This window comes from Carya illinoinensis, chromosome 9, assembly GCF_018687715.1.
Source record: "Carya illinoinensis cultivar Pawnee chromosome 9, C.illinoinensisPawnee_v1, whole genome shotgun sequence".
NCBI classification, from domain to species: domain Eukaryota; kingdom Viridiplantae; phylum Streptophyta; class Magnoliopsida; order Fagales; family Juglandaceae; genus Carya; species Carya illinoinensis.
The window spans coordinates 25,131,008-25,143,576 of NC_056760.1; the positions used below are offsets into that span (position 1 = coordinate 25,131,008).

General features: G+C 35.8%; 1 protein-coding gene across 1 annotated transcript; it reads left to right on the forward strand.

The window, feature by feature from the left end:
• Positions 1-24: 24 nt before the first annotated feature.
• LOC122276095 (endonuclease 4-like) lies at positions 25-10,882 on the forward strand. The gene is made up of 10 exons (XM_043085560.1): positions 25-218; positions 313-428; positions 833-1,013; positions 5,635-5,745; positions 5,833-5,888; positions 6,810-6,893; positions 7,939-8,031; positions 8,236-8,303; positions 8,967-9,040; positions 10,402-10,882. Exons 2-10 carry the CDS (start codon positions 315-317, stop codon positions 10,518-10,520), a joined length of 900 nt encoding a protein of 299 aa, XP_042941494.1. The 5' UTR covers positions 25-218; positions 313-314; the 3' UTR covers positions 10,521-10,882.
• Positions 10,883-12,569: the final 1,687 nt, after the last annotated feature.

A 12,569-nucleotide genomic window follows, 5' to 3' on the forward strand; every position in this document is an offset into this window, starting at 1 on the left:
TAATTTGCGTTCGAGTAAAGAAACGAGAAGTCAGAAGAGCAGCCAAACTCACTACAACGACCTGGGCTCTGAGCCTCCTGATTCGTTGATGGAAGAACGTGGATGATCAACCGCTGCCCCGCTTCACCCACTTGGATTCTCAGACCTCCATGTAAGTCTCACCAGAGCTGGAGCCTGAGTTTATCACGAGAAATTTCAATTTGCGGCCCAAAGAACAGGTATCTGTAATTGCTTTTGCTGTAGGTTGAACAGATTTGTTCTTAGGCTAAAGTAGTTTATATGTTTGTGTCATTTCTTTTTTTACTTTTGTAGATATGGGTAGGTCTGAGTTACTGTGGACTGGGACGGCACTGGGTTTTCTGCTATTCGTACCAGGAATTCTGGGTTGGGGAAAGGAAGGCCACTATGCAGTTTGTAAGATAGCGGAGGTGAGCATATCCATTTCAACTCATAAGAGTTTTTTCTTTTAATTGTTAATGTTATCGATTCTGGATTGAACCATTATTTTGGCTACTTCAAAGATCAGAGTCTATATATCAATCTTATGGAATAAGATCCTGTGAGCCGTGAATATAGCCTGGCATCTGTCAACAAGGTGGACATAAATTGTGGGGGAAAAACCAAATGTCGTAGACAAAAGAAGACATTTGACATAATGATGTCGAAAAAAAAAATTTTATCCTTAGAGTTGCCGCAAGAAATACTTATAAAAAAAAATGCAGAAAGAAATATTTCTTAAAGGTAACCAAGTGAGAAGAGTGGCGTGATATGGGGCTCTGCTGTAAAATTTTGAAAGAGTGGTAATTTGATGAAGCGCTTATGGGTTTTTCAGGGATATCTAACTGAGGATGCTCTAACTGCTGTGAAAACGCTGCTTCCTGAGTCTGCTGGAGGTGATTTTGCGGCCATTTGCTCTTGGCCTGACGAGATTCGACATAACTTCCACTGGCGATGGAGTAGTGCTTTACATTATGTTGACACACCAGATTTTAGTTGTAACTACAAGTACTGCCGTAAGTACTTTTTCATTAATTCCCACAGCAGTTTTTTTCCTTCTTTTGCTTTCCACGGTTTGTATAGGCTACTCATTTCTCTACATTGGGAATATTGCATTTTGACCATTTGGATGACAGATGTTAGTCACTGTTTTAACGTCATGAGTAGCATTTGCATCCTTATTTCCTTTGATACATAATTTTATTCCATACACATTAACAATTGATGGTCCGTTTTGTATGGCATTTTTTATGGTTGTGCAATCAGTATTACGGTTGACGTAACTCCTCTGAACATGACCCTAGATGGAGCCAAGTGACATAAGGAAACCATTGAGCCAACCCAATTACTTGGGATTAAGGCTCTCATTAATTATAAAATTAATGTATCAAAACAAATATAAGTAAACCAGAATCCTGAATGATGTCATGACATCTCAAATCAAGCCTAAATACTTGTCTTGAACACTTATTAAAGTTTGGCTAAGTTTTGGTCTTTATCCTTGTTTCTGGCCTGCATACCATCATCATGATCTCTATGGACTTCTTAAAACATACAAGCAAAAATAAGTCAAATCCTCAATAAGTAGTACATCATACAACAAAAAATATTCTGAGTCCCGTTTTACCTTTGAAAACATTTTTAAATACATTTAAGCATTTGCACATGTAAGGGCTGGCGATCACATGGATCTCGGTTCCATTCTTGTGGTCCCAGGTTGAACTGCATCTAAGTTATGGAAATTACTTGATCAACTAGGTGCGCTCGGGTGAGCCATTCTCGGCAGACCATACAAGATGGTTGCCCTGGCCCCCCAAGCTTTGATACCATCTGTGTTAGTCATAAGGTCAAGAAGACAATTCAAATCCTTTACATGCATCCATACAGTCACATCATTTTCTTTCCTTTCTTTCTTTTCCTTTGCTTTTCATCAGATATCATAAATCTTAATAAAATTTACATTTCATATTGCATAACAGAAGCATGCACATGAAATCATTTACATTCACACCCTTTTCACATAGTATTGGCTGCATAAAGAAGGCTACCAAAAGTACAAAAGTAAGGCTACACTACATCATAATTGAAACAATATTCAGATAAACATTGCATTGTTCTGAAGAAACGAATGTAAGATTATCTCTGCATACTTTACTTCTTTTAGATTGCAAACAGCCAACATTCTATTTGCAAACTAGGAAGAAGAACATTCATAGCCATTACCATCAATCCCTTTTCACTCTTGCTAAGTTTGAAGCCCTTTCTGTACATGTTTTTCTAAATGAAGTCAAATCTGTTTTCCTTGGTTAATTATATATTCAAAGAAAACAAATATTTTACACCAACCATTCTATAATCGATAGGTCTCTAAAAATATCAACTAGAGTCACTGACTTGAGCCATTAGGGTTGCTGTCCACTGCACACATTCAGCTTCATGGCTGAGTTATGGAGGGGAATGTGCTGGAATTTCTGGCTAATGTACCTTGTGTTCTTGGTGACTTTGAGGGCCCTCTTATCCATGATTTGTGGTTGTACTCTCTAGAGTTTATTTCCACTTTAGGGCCTAATGTTTGATCTGAACTTAGGCTCCTACAGTGATCCTATGAGGCCTCAAAATTGTAACAAGTGTGTGTGTGTGGCTGTGCAAGCAGCCTTGTGGTTGTGTAGTTTTACCTCCTACAACTTGGGTGACCACTGAAAGGGTGACTCCATGGATTTAAAACTTGGGTCGTAACTTCATAACAGAGCCCTGGAAAGAGTCCAAACAGCAACTTCTATCCTTGTCGCAGAATTCTCTGCAATGGCCCACTCTTGCCCTTGAAGTTGATTTCATCTCAGTCAAAGATATTTCTGAATCAAAGATTATCTTACTCCCAAATATACAAATATTACTCAAATTTTTTAAGAAATATAAAAAATTCAAAAAATAATTTTGAAAAATAATATTTTAAACAAAAATACATACAAAAAAAAACAGTAGCCACCCCATGGTGGGGGTGGCCAGCCTGGCCACCGATAGAGACAGCAGTCCCATCTGGGCTGCCCCGTGGCTGCCAGAGGCCTTGCCACAACGGGCAGCCCAATATGGCCTGTGTTTGGCTGCCATGGGCAGCCAGGGGCCTGATATGGGCTCATGCCGTGGCGGCCAGATGGTGGCAGCCATGGTTGCCACCAGTGAGGCTCACTATTAAGTAAAAATTATTATTTTTACCATTCATGAAACATCTCAAAATCTAATCTCAAACTCATCTAACACAAACATTTCTTAGAGATTTTCATCTCATATTATATCCAAGCATGGCCTTAATGTATGATGACTATACTGCATATAGACATGCAACTCATAAATTCTATGATCTATGCAAGGTGTGATCATGCCAACAAGTAGATTTTAGACTGAAAATACAATGAAACCCGTCTGTATATTCTTGGACAGCAGGTAATAAACCTAAGGAAAATGACCGTTTGGGTCCCTAAGGTTTGAACTTTTTACAAACCACTACCTAGGGTTTGAAAAGTTTCTGAGTTAGTCTTTGCGGTTGGATTCATATTTCAAAATGGTCTCTCTTTCAGAACCCCGTTAGTATGCTGGCAGGAAAGGTTGACGTGGCAGTCAACTACCATGTCAGAACAATCTTAAGAAGATGCCTGTCATTTATATATTCAGTCAGCATTTAATCATAAATATTAAAACATAAAAATTATTAAAATAAAAAATTAATTAAAACTGAAATAGTTACAAAAATTTTAAAAACTGTAAAATAATTTTCTAAAAATTATTTAAAATTGTTAGAATGGACATTGTCTGCCACCCCTTCTGGCAGCCTAGATCAGGCTGCCAAAGTAGTGGTCGGCTGTGCCACCCTATTGGCAGCCCTATCTAGGCTGCCCGAAGGAGTGGTCGTCCCCTAGGTGGGGGCCACCCACAAGGCCCAAATCAGGCCACTCCTTGGTGGCTACCTTTTTATTTTATTTTATTTTCTAAATAAATCTGTTTAATGTTTTGTTTTTATAATATTTTTGTTATTTTCTGTTTTTAATTTTATATGATTTTATTCTTCGTTTAATTTGGTATTTTGTTAAATTTTTTCTAACACTTTTAAATATTCTAATTATTTATATAAATTAGCTTATAGTTTTATTAATTTTTTGTTTCAAAATGTTTTCCTGTTATTTTTTGAAAGTTTTTTATGTTGATTTTGTTCTAAATTATTTGATTTTTTAAATCTTTGTAACTTTATTTAATTTTTAATATTTTTCTATTGTATTTTTTTTCAAAAAATTATGCTGATGTTGCACATTGACTATGAACTTTTTAATTTTTAAATGTTGACTCAATATGCAAATGGCACGTGCCTTCTTCTGATTGGTTTCAACGTATCAGTCAACTATTATGTCAGCTTTTTCTGTAAGCAGGCTAATACAGTTCTGACAGACAAAATTTTGATATATTTTCCTAACACCAAGGACTAAGTCCAAACATTTTGAACCCCAGGTTCCAGTTTGTAAAATGTCCAAACCCAAGGGACCTGAACGGTAATTTTCCTTAAAATCTAACAGTCAATAACAAAAATCCTACTTCTATAATCAATCTATCATATGCTAAAATAAACCATTACCAAGCCTCCAAAAGTCGGGAACCATGAAGAAAATCAATTGGCAGAATATGTCCAACTGAGCTTCTTTGACAGGGTTTCAATTCCTGGACTCCGTTCACTTTAAAAAATTCTGTATTTTTTCATACGAAAACACTAAGGAACAGATAGATACACAATAGATAGAAAATTACAAAACTGAAAATTATTGCCAATTAAAACACACTTAGATTTTTGTTTAAGAGCTGTAAAGAAAGTTGCAGCTGCTGGACCTTTTGGACTTAAAAAATGTGCTGTTATGATGTCATGGTAGTGGAAAAACAGTGTTAATTTACTGTTTTTCACTCCCGGAATAAACTCAAGGATTATTTCATTCAAAAGTGAATTGAATGTAGTCACCAAGCAGTGGCTGTGTATTGAGATCTTGATGATTTTAGTATGAAAGATTGGGTCTTGCATTGATTTCCATGTCAAAAATCATTCAAGAAAGATGTAGAATACATTAGAGGGTCATTAGATATCTAAACCTTAACCTTGCTGAAACAAATTGAGAAAATTTGAAGGAAACTCACCTAAATCACCAAAAGTAGGCCAGCAGATAGGATTTCTGTTGAGCGAGGAGAAAGGTTACAATTTTATGAAATTCTATGGATTTTATGGGCTTCTAGCAACCTTCCAATTTTCTAAGGGAATTCCCTAGGCTCTTGAGAAGCATGGCAGACCTATCCTTGGCGCTTCTAGAGTCCTAAATTTCTGATTTGGAAGCTATCCCCATCAAGGCAAGTTGAACCATGTGGTCATTCCAGTATCAGCTTTCTAGCTACTTTGGCTTTGCATGCTATGCTTGTAAGATGAATGAGGTATATGTTGCGAGTTCAAGCCTAAACATGGAAAAATTACATACTAGAGAAAAAATACAGATGCAGTATAATTGTCTTTCTGTGGTGCAATCAAATCTACTTTACTAATAAGCCTGCCATAAAATTAGCTACTTCAGCATAATTTTCAAATGAAATGCTCTATGCTTTTTTTTCCCGTAGGAGACTGTCATGACTCTGCTGGACATAAAGACATATGTGTAACGGGAGCAATTAACAATTATACAATGCAACTTTCATCCTCTTATCAAGAGGCCAACCTAAAATTACAGTGTAAGCACTTCGTATCTCAGAATTCGGTGGTTGTGTAAGATATAAACTGATAATTTTATTACTTCATTTTTGTTTTGTCCATCACAGACAACTTGACAGAGGCACTTATGTTCTTATCACATTTTATTGGAGATGTCCATCAGGTGTGTTCTTTCTACTGTCAGTACAAAACCTCAATGCAGTTTGATGATGTAAAGGATGCAGTCATGCAACGGCAAACTAATTGTTTATTTTAAATTAGTTTACAAATTTTTCTGGAAATATTTTTGCTGCTTAGCATTTAATTTCATAATAATGCTATTTGTAACACCATCAACATAACAACCATGTATATAACGTGGATGTGGAATGCATGTATCAGAGGTTATGGTTTGATCTTTGAATTTCAATTTTTTTTGGCAAATGCATGTCTGCCACATCAGTGGTGTTACACTGGTGGCGTTACAAGTACCATTACTCTTAATTTTAAATTAGGTAGGCACTTTTCACAGGCACTAGAATTTTTCATTAATAATTGTGAAGTTTTATACAAGAATGGTTGAAATATTTAATTAAATATCGGCATTAGGATGGTGCGTTTCAGAGGTTTATGAGATCTGTGTATAATTTGGAATAAATAATAGTCATTGTCATGTAGTGTAGACATATTTGTCTATAGGCTGTCTCTTTATTTGTAAAGTGAGTGATTCTTTGATAGTCCTAGAATACTAAATTTCAAGTAGGTTCAGTAAAGTTGTTAAGGAAATCTAGTTCAGTATATATATATATATATATATATTTTGTCTATTATTTTACGATATCCATTAGGATGTGTATTATTGTCAATATGATGGCATTTCTTTTACAATCGTGTTAAGAATAATGCAATATGCATGAGAAGCACGGCTACAGAACATAATATCACTACTAAGTGCTCTCATCTTCCATACAGATCAGTTAACTGCCAGTTATTTTCAGCTTGTCTCCCTTTCCTGTGTCCATAAAACTAAACTTTCTATGAACATGTTGTAGTGAGGATGATTAAATGATCCATTTGGTCTTATCTTTCTGTTCTTTTATGGAAGCCCCTACATGTTGGTTTCACTGAAGACAAAGGTGGGAACACAATAATTGTCCGATGGTATCGACGGAAGACAAATCTCCACCATGTAAGTCTTAGTAGTCCTCCAAGTGTGTACAGAATTCTCTGTCTCTCTCTCTTATATTTAATGCCTGTGCTAAGGTATTAGAGCAAAGGAAATATGCATAAAACTCAGCTAATATGCAAGAGTTAGAATTCATGCTTTATTTTAAAGCAGTTAGAATTCATGCTTTATTTTAAAGCAGTTTGCATATGATAGATTGCAAACTGGATAAATTTTGCAATTAAAATCGTTTGGATTAGGCACTGTTGGTGGGAGAAATAAAATTACATATTGCGAGAGCTTCTATCATAGATTAAGTTCTTCATTTTTATCCTGTTTCTGGATGAGTAATTGTGTTAATGAAAAACAATCTAATATGTACATTTAAGTGCAAAACAAGCAAAAGGGATCCCTGCTCTCTTAAGTACAAACCAACCTTCTTAAGTGACGATACATTAATTACAAAGGACTACTGACCTGAAGAAAAACCCGTTTTTAAGGGATTTTGATCCTACTGATTTGAAGTACCATATTGAGGTATTTGAGTATGTATGTCTGGTCTTGATATTTCAGCTTTCTACTCTAGGAATTTGAGAGTGAACAAGGACAAAGAGGAGGAGGAGGGGCTGTTACGTTCTGTGTTTATTCTAAATAATAGGGTGTTACATGAAGGAGGACAACTATATTTGAAGCCGAGGTCTTTAAATCCAACCCATGGGGAGGGATTTGGTGGGAGAGGGGACACTACCCATATTATGTACCCAACTTCTGCCATCTCATCACATAAATGATCATTCCTATCTTTACCATTTATCAAATGGAAAGGATTCAAGGGAAAAAGCACATTCTATGGTTGAAATGTATACCAATACCTACAGTGAAGTATACATGGTATTCAAGACAGATTCTGTCAGGGTCTATGTGTCAACTGAATGGTTTTGAAATGCAAATGACTCTCACAAGAAGGTTTGGAGTGAGTTTTTATGAGTCAAGGAGATAATACGCAAGTAGATATAGCAAAAAGTGGTAAATTGTATTTTTCCCTTCAATAAAATTCGTTTTCTTCCAGGTTTGGGATGACATGATCATTGATTCTGCTTTGAAGACGTTCTATGGTTCAGATCTTGAAATCATGATACAATCCATTCAGAGGAATATTACGGTATACTTTCAGTGAGGCGTACAACTGAACATATCTTATATACTACTGCTTATGTTGAGACATGAATTCATTTATTTGTCATTCTTATTTTGTTTATTTTTTAGTAATGTTTACTAGTCACATAAGTGTGTGTTGTACATGTCCTGTGCAGTAATGAGATACTTACCAGCATCTTATTGTTAAATTTCACTCTCTTGTCTAAAGGATGGTTGGTCGACTGATTTAGCATTATGGGAAAACTGCTCAGATAATGACACAGTTTGTCCAGACCCGTAAGTAATGGCCTTCTTTCTTTTTCCTTGGATGCTTCTATATCCAGTTCTAGTTTGTGGTCATGGCATCGAGATCTTGAATTGCTGACAGGTTCATACATACATTCACAAATAGTATACCATGATAACATGAATAAAATTGACAAGAAAGTGCTTTATTTTATGCTTCCTTGGTTATCTAGTCATACTTCTAAATGTTTTATTCAATCACCATTTGGTTGGGTGTATGTTCAAGGGGAAATAGGAATAAGACTCAATGATGCAAGTATGGATCCAAAGAAGCTATGTTGGACCATGGAAAACTAATGGTAGAGTAGCATAGTTGGCTTAGTCTTTCCTATTAATACTATGGAAAGGGAAGAGTACCAGTAAAGGGACAATATGAATAACTCACCATGGGAAGAATTGGAGTACATAGACAATGCTTGGTTGTGGAAGTTGGGGGACCGTCTGGTTTACTTGGTTTGAATATTGTATAGTGAATTGAAACGGGTCAAAATAGTATGGAAAACCTATTTGTATAAAACTGAAATGAGACCATTGAGTGACCACATTGACATGCATGTCTAGATTTTTTATCTCATACAGAAGAAAAAGAAACTGGCTATATTTGTTTCATATGTAGGAATTAATAGACATGACTGAGCTGCTTCTAACTTTCAGGTATGCATCTGAGAGCATTAGTTTGGCATGCAAGTTTGCATATAGGAATGCCACACCAGGAACCACTCTGGGAGGTATTTGCTCTTTTCTATTGGCTTTTTGATCTTTACAGTCCATCTTTTTTCTCTGTGTAATTAAAAACAAATTAAACTTGGACTTTTCAAGGGCCATGATGTAGCACTGTTGTGCTTTTAATATTTGGCTTGATATGACTTAAGCCAACTGAAAAATTTGTCCAAAAGTCTGTGAGGCTCCATTTATTTTAATGGTGAATGTTGGATATATTTTGAAGTGAAATAAGTAAAATAAGCCCAATAAAAATAAAAATAAAAATCCAATCAAAAAAGAAAAATAAGTGGAATAATAACTAAAAATATATATTGATCTCCAGATTACTCGATAGAAATTCTTGGATAAACTTTAAAACAATGCTCTATCCTCTGCAGTCACGAGTACTATATGCAGATTCCCCTGGTAAAATATTGCACAAGTGGCAACCAACATTCAATGTTACTGGGAAATTATAAAATATCATTTCTGTCGTTTGAGTTATTTGCATAATCCTTTACTAGTTTCTCATGTACATGTACAACTCAGTCCAGCTTATAATGCCACCTACCGAAATTGATGCTTAGACATGCAAATGTTGCATGATAGAGTACTTGTGATAAAAGTCCCAAGATAATGCTACTTAAAATTATTAAGATATCAAGGGTTATATGTGTAGTGTGGAAAAATCAACAGTGGGGAAAGTTAAATTAACTATGGATCAAGGCAGCCTTGGCAACCCAGGGGCTTTGTGGAGGTGTGATTAGAGATGATCATGGTTGATTGATAGCTGCTTTCTCATCTCACTAGGGTGGGGACAAATGCATTAGATGAGGTTCGTGCTCTCTTGGATGGGTTATCCTTTTGTAGAAACTGAACTTGGAACATGTGGGGTTGGATTCAGACTCACAGCTGGAGGTGAACTGGCTGCAAACAGGGGGGGAGAGGGTTTCCTGGTCAGTGAGGGATTATTAGGTCAGAATTATCATATTGGCTATTCTTGAGGTGTGTATCTCACATGTTCAGAGAAGCAAATTAAGTGGTAGATGGGCTGGCTAAAAATGGAGCAAGTAGGAAAAATAGGGAATACCACAGTTGTCAGTTAGTCCCAACAGAGGCTCAGGGCTTACTCCCATTGGCGATGGATATTGCAGGAATATGGGCATTATGGCATCGTTGAAATACAGTTCTTTTTTCTTTGGTTCATGTTCATAGACACAGTTTAGTATTCTGCTTTAGGTTAGTAATTTGGTTTTTGCAAAAAATGGTAATAATTCTACTTAAATCATTCTGCCACTGTTTTTCTCCCTACCCAATCAGCTATCTGGAACTCAATATGTAATACCTAACAGTATCTTCTCAAATCTCCCTCTTTGTTGGGCTGCAGATGATTATTTTCTTTCACGGCTGCCTATTGTGGAGAAGAGGCTAGCCCAAGGTGGGATCAGACTAGCTGCTACTCTCAACCGTGTTTTCACTTCTCAAATGAAAATTGCTCAAGCATGATATGGATAATGATGCATATTTCCTGTAACTAGACCACCGGAAGCAAATTAATTATCCTTCCACCTTCACTCAACTCTTCTAATACAAGGCCAAAAAACTTCTGCTTTGTAATTAATTCTTGACTGCATGATGCTCTTTTGTGTGCCAGAATATCTCCATCGTACTTGCATTTAAGGTCCCATTCGGGTACTTTAGAAAGGAGGGAACTAGAAACTTCTACTCAATGAGTACCTCCTATAAATTATGTATGTCACTTGCACGTTTTGATGGTTCTGAATTCATCTGTTTTGTGTTGTAATATTGGAGGAAAAAAAAGATACTGTTTATCCAAGGATATATATATAAAAGAGAATTGGCTAGCATCGAAACTTTGGGGAGATGGTCTCCGTTTAGGCTTCTATTGTTGGTGGGTTTTGCTTTCATAATAGGACTCGGAGCGCAGGGCTGGAGCAAAGAGGGTCAAATCCTGACATGTTGGATTGCACAGGTACTTGCAGACCATTTTCTGGAATTTTGGGTTTCTTTATTTTATGCATTTTGCTATATAAGAGTTTACACCTAGCAGCATCAAGAATGGTGACAAGAAAGTTTCACCGGTGGAATTGATTATCAAATCTTTAAAGTGAATTGGACGTTCTTCCCAAAAGCTCCTTTTTTATCAATCCTAGAAAATGGGTTGGTCGAGGTATATTCTATTTAACCTATATCTCATCAGGTTATTTCCATGTCTGATCGAGATTTCGCCTTGATGTCTAGGAAAGTTTCTTTTTGACTACGAGATTCACGTTGATGTTTCAGTAAGTGCTTTGAACTTTGACCCGCCCTTTTTCCTGTAATTAGTCATCGATTTTTGACCAGCAGACTGACTGGTTTTCTGTGTTTAGGGCCTGTCCGTGACCATTTTCCGTCTTTTTCAGTTGAATTTCTTCTCATTTCTCCTTTTGTCCTCTTGAATTGCGAGTTCACATACCCCACCAAAGCCTTATATTCAGGAGCGGGTCACATTGCATCTATAGAATGTGGATTCATTGTCATTAACTCGATTATTTGGGACGCGCCCTGCAAATTCAGTGCTACATCCTCTTGCATGCATGTGATCTTGGTCAACCCACTGACAACAGAACGCGAGAGTAAAAACAGAAATGGAATAAAATAATCAAGTTACTAAAGGTTGAACGATCGAGATATTTGAACCAATCAATCATCAACGGCTACAAATATATTTACGGATCAGTTGCCAAATGAAAATCCACTCTCTATGGGAACCACCACACTTGCAATGGCTACTACACAATCACTGGATGGGTATCTTGCGGATTGCTCAGCTCCATATAAGGGAGCCTCTTATCGTGCAGTGGCTACCAGCATTAAGTGACTAATAGAGGCGGAGCCAGGAATTTACTCTAGGTGGCCGAACAAAATTAGAACAATATACATAAAATATTTTTTGCTCTACTAATTTTATACATTTTTTTAACGTTATATAATAATCTGATAGGAAAATTTATAATAAAAATAAAATACGTTTAATACAACTTATGTATTAAAAAAGTATTTGATATGTCAACAACAATATATCATTGAAATAATATAAAGACATTTATACAAATATATTAAACAAAAGAAATATAGTGTTTAAAATTGTAACTTGTATTTTTTAAACAAACAAAATCATCAAGTATTGAATCTAAATCCAAATTCTTAGCTATTTCTCTTTCAATATAGACGATTAAATTATTTGTTAAGAATTCATCTTCAATCTTATTGTGAAGCCTTATTTTAACAATCTTCATAGCTAAAAATGATAGTTCACTGGTTGCTGTAGACACTGGAAGAGTCAAAATTAGATGAATCAATATATCAATAAGATAGTATGTCTTTGATTTCTCAATCTCTACCAATTTTCGACATAAATCTTTAATGGATCTCAAATCTTAAAATTTCAGATTGCTAAGCACATCAACTTCAAAAGACTTCAATTGAAACCTTAAATTGATTTTCTCAGTCTCAGAAAAATCAAAAGGATAATACTCTTCTGTATAACAACAT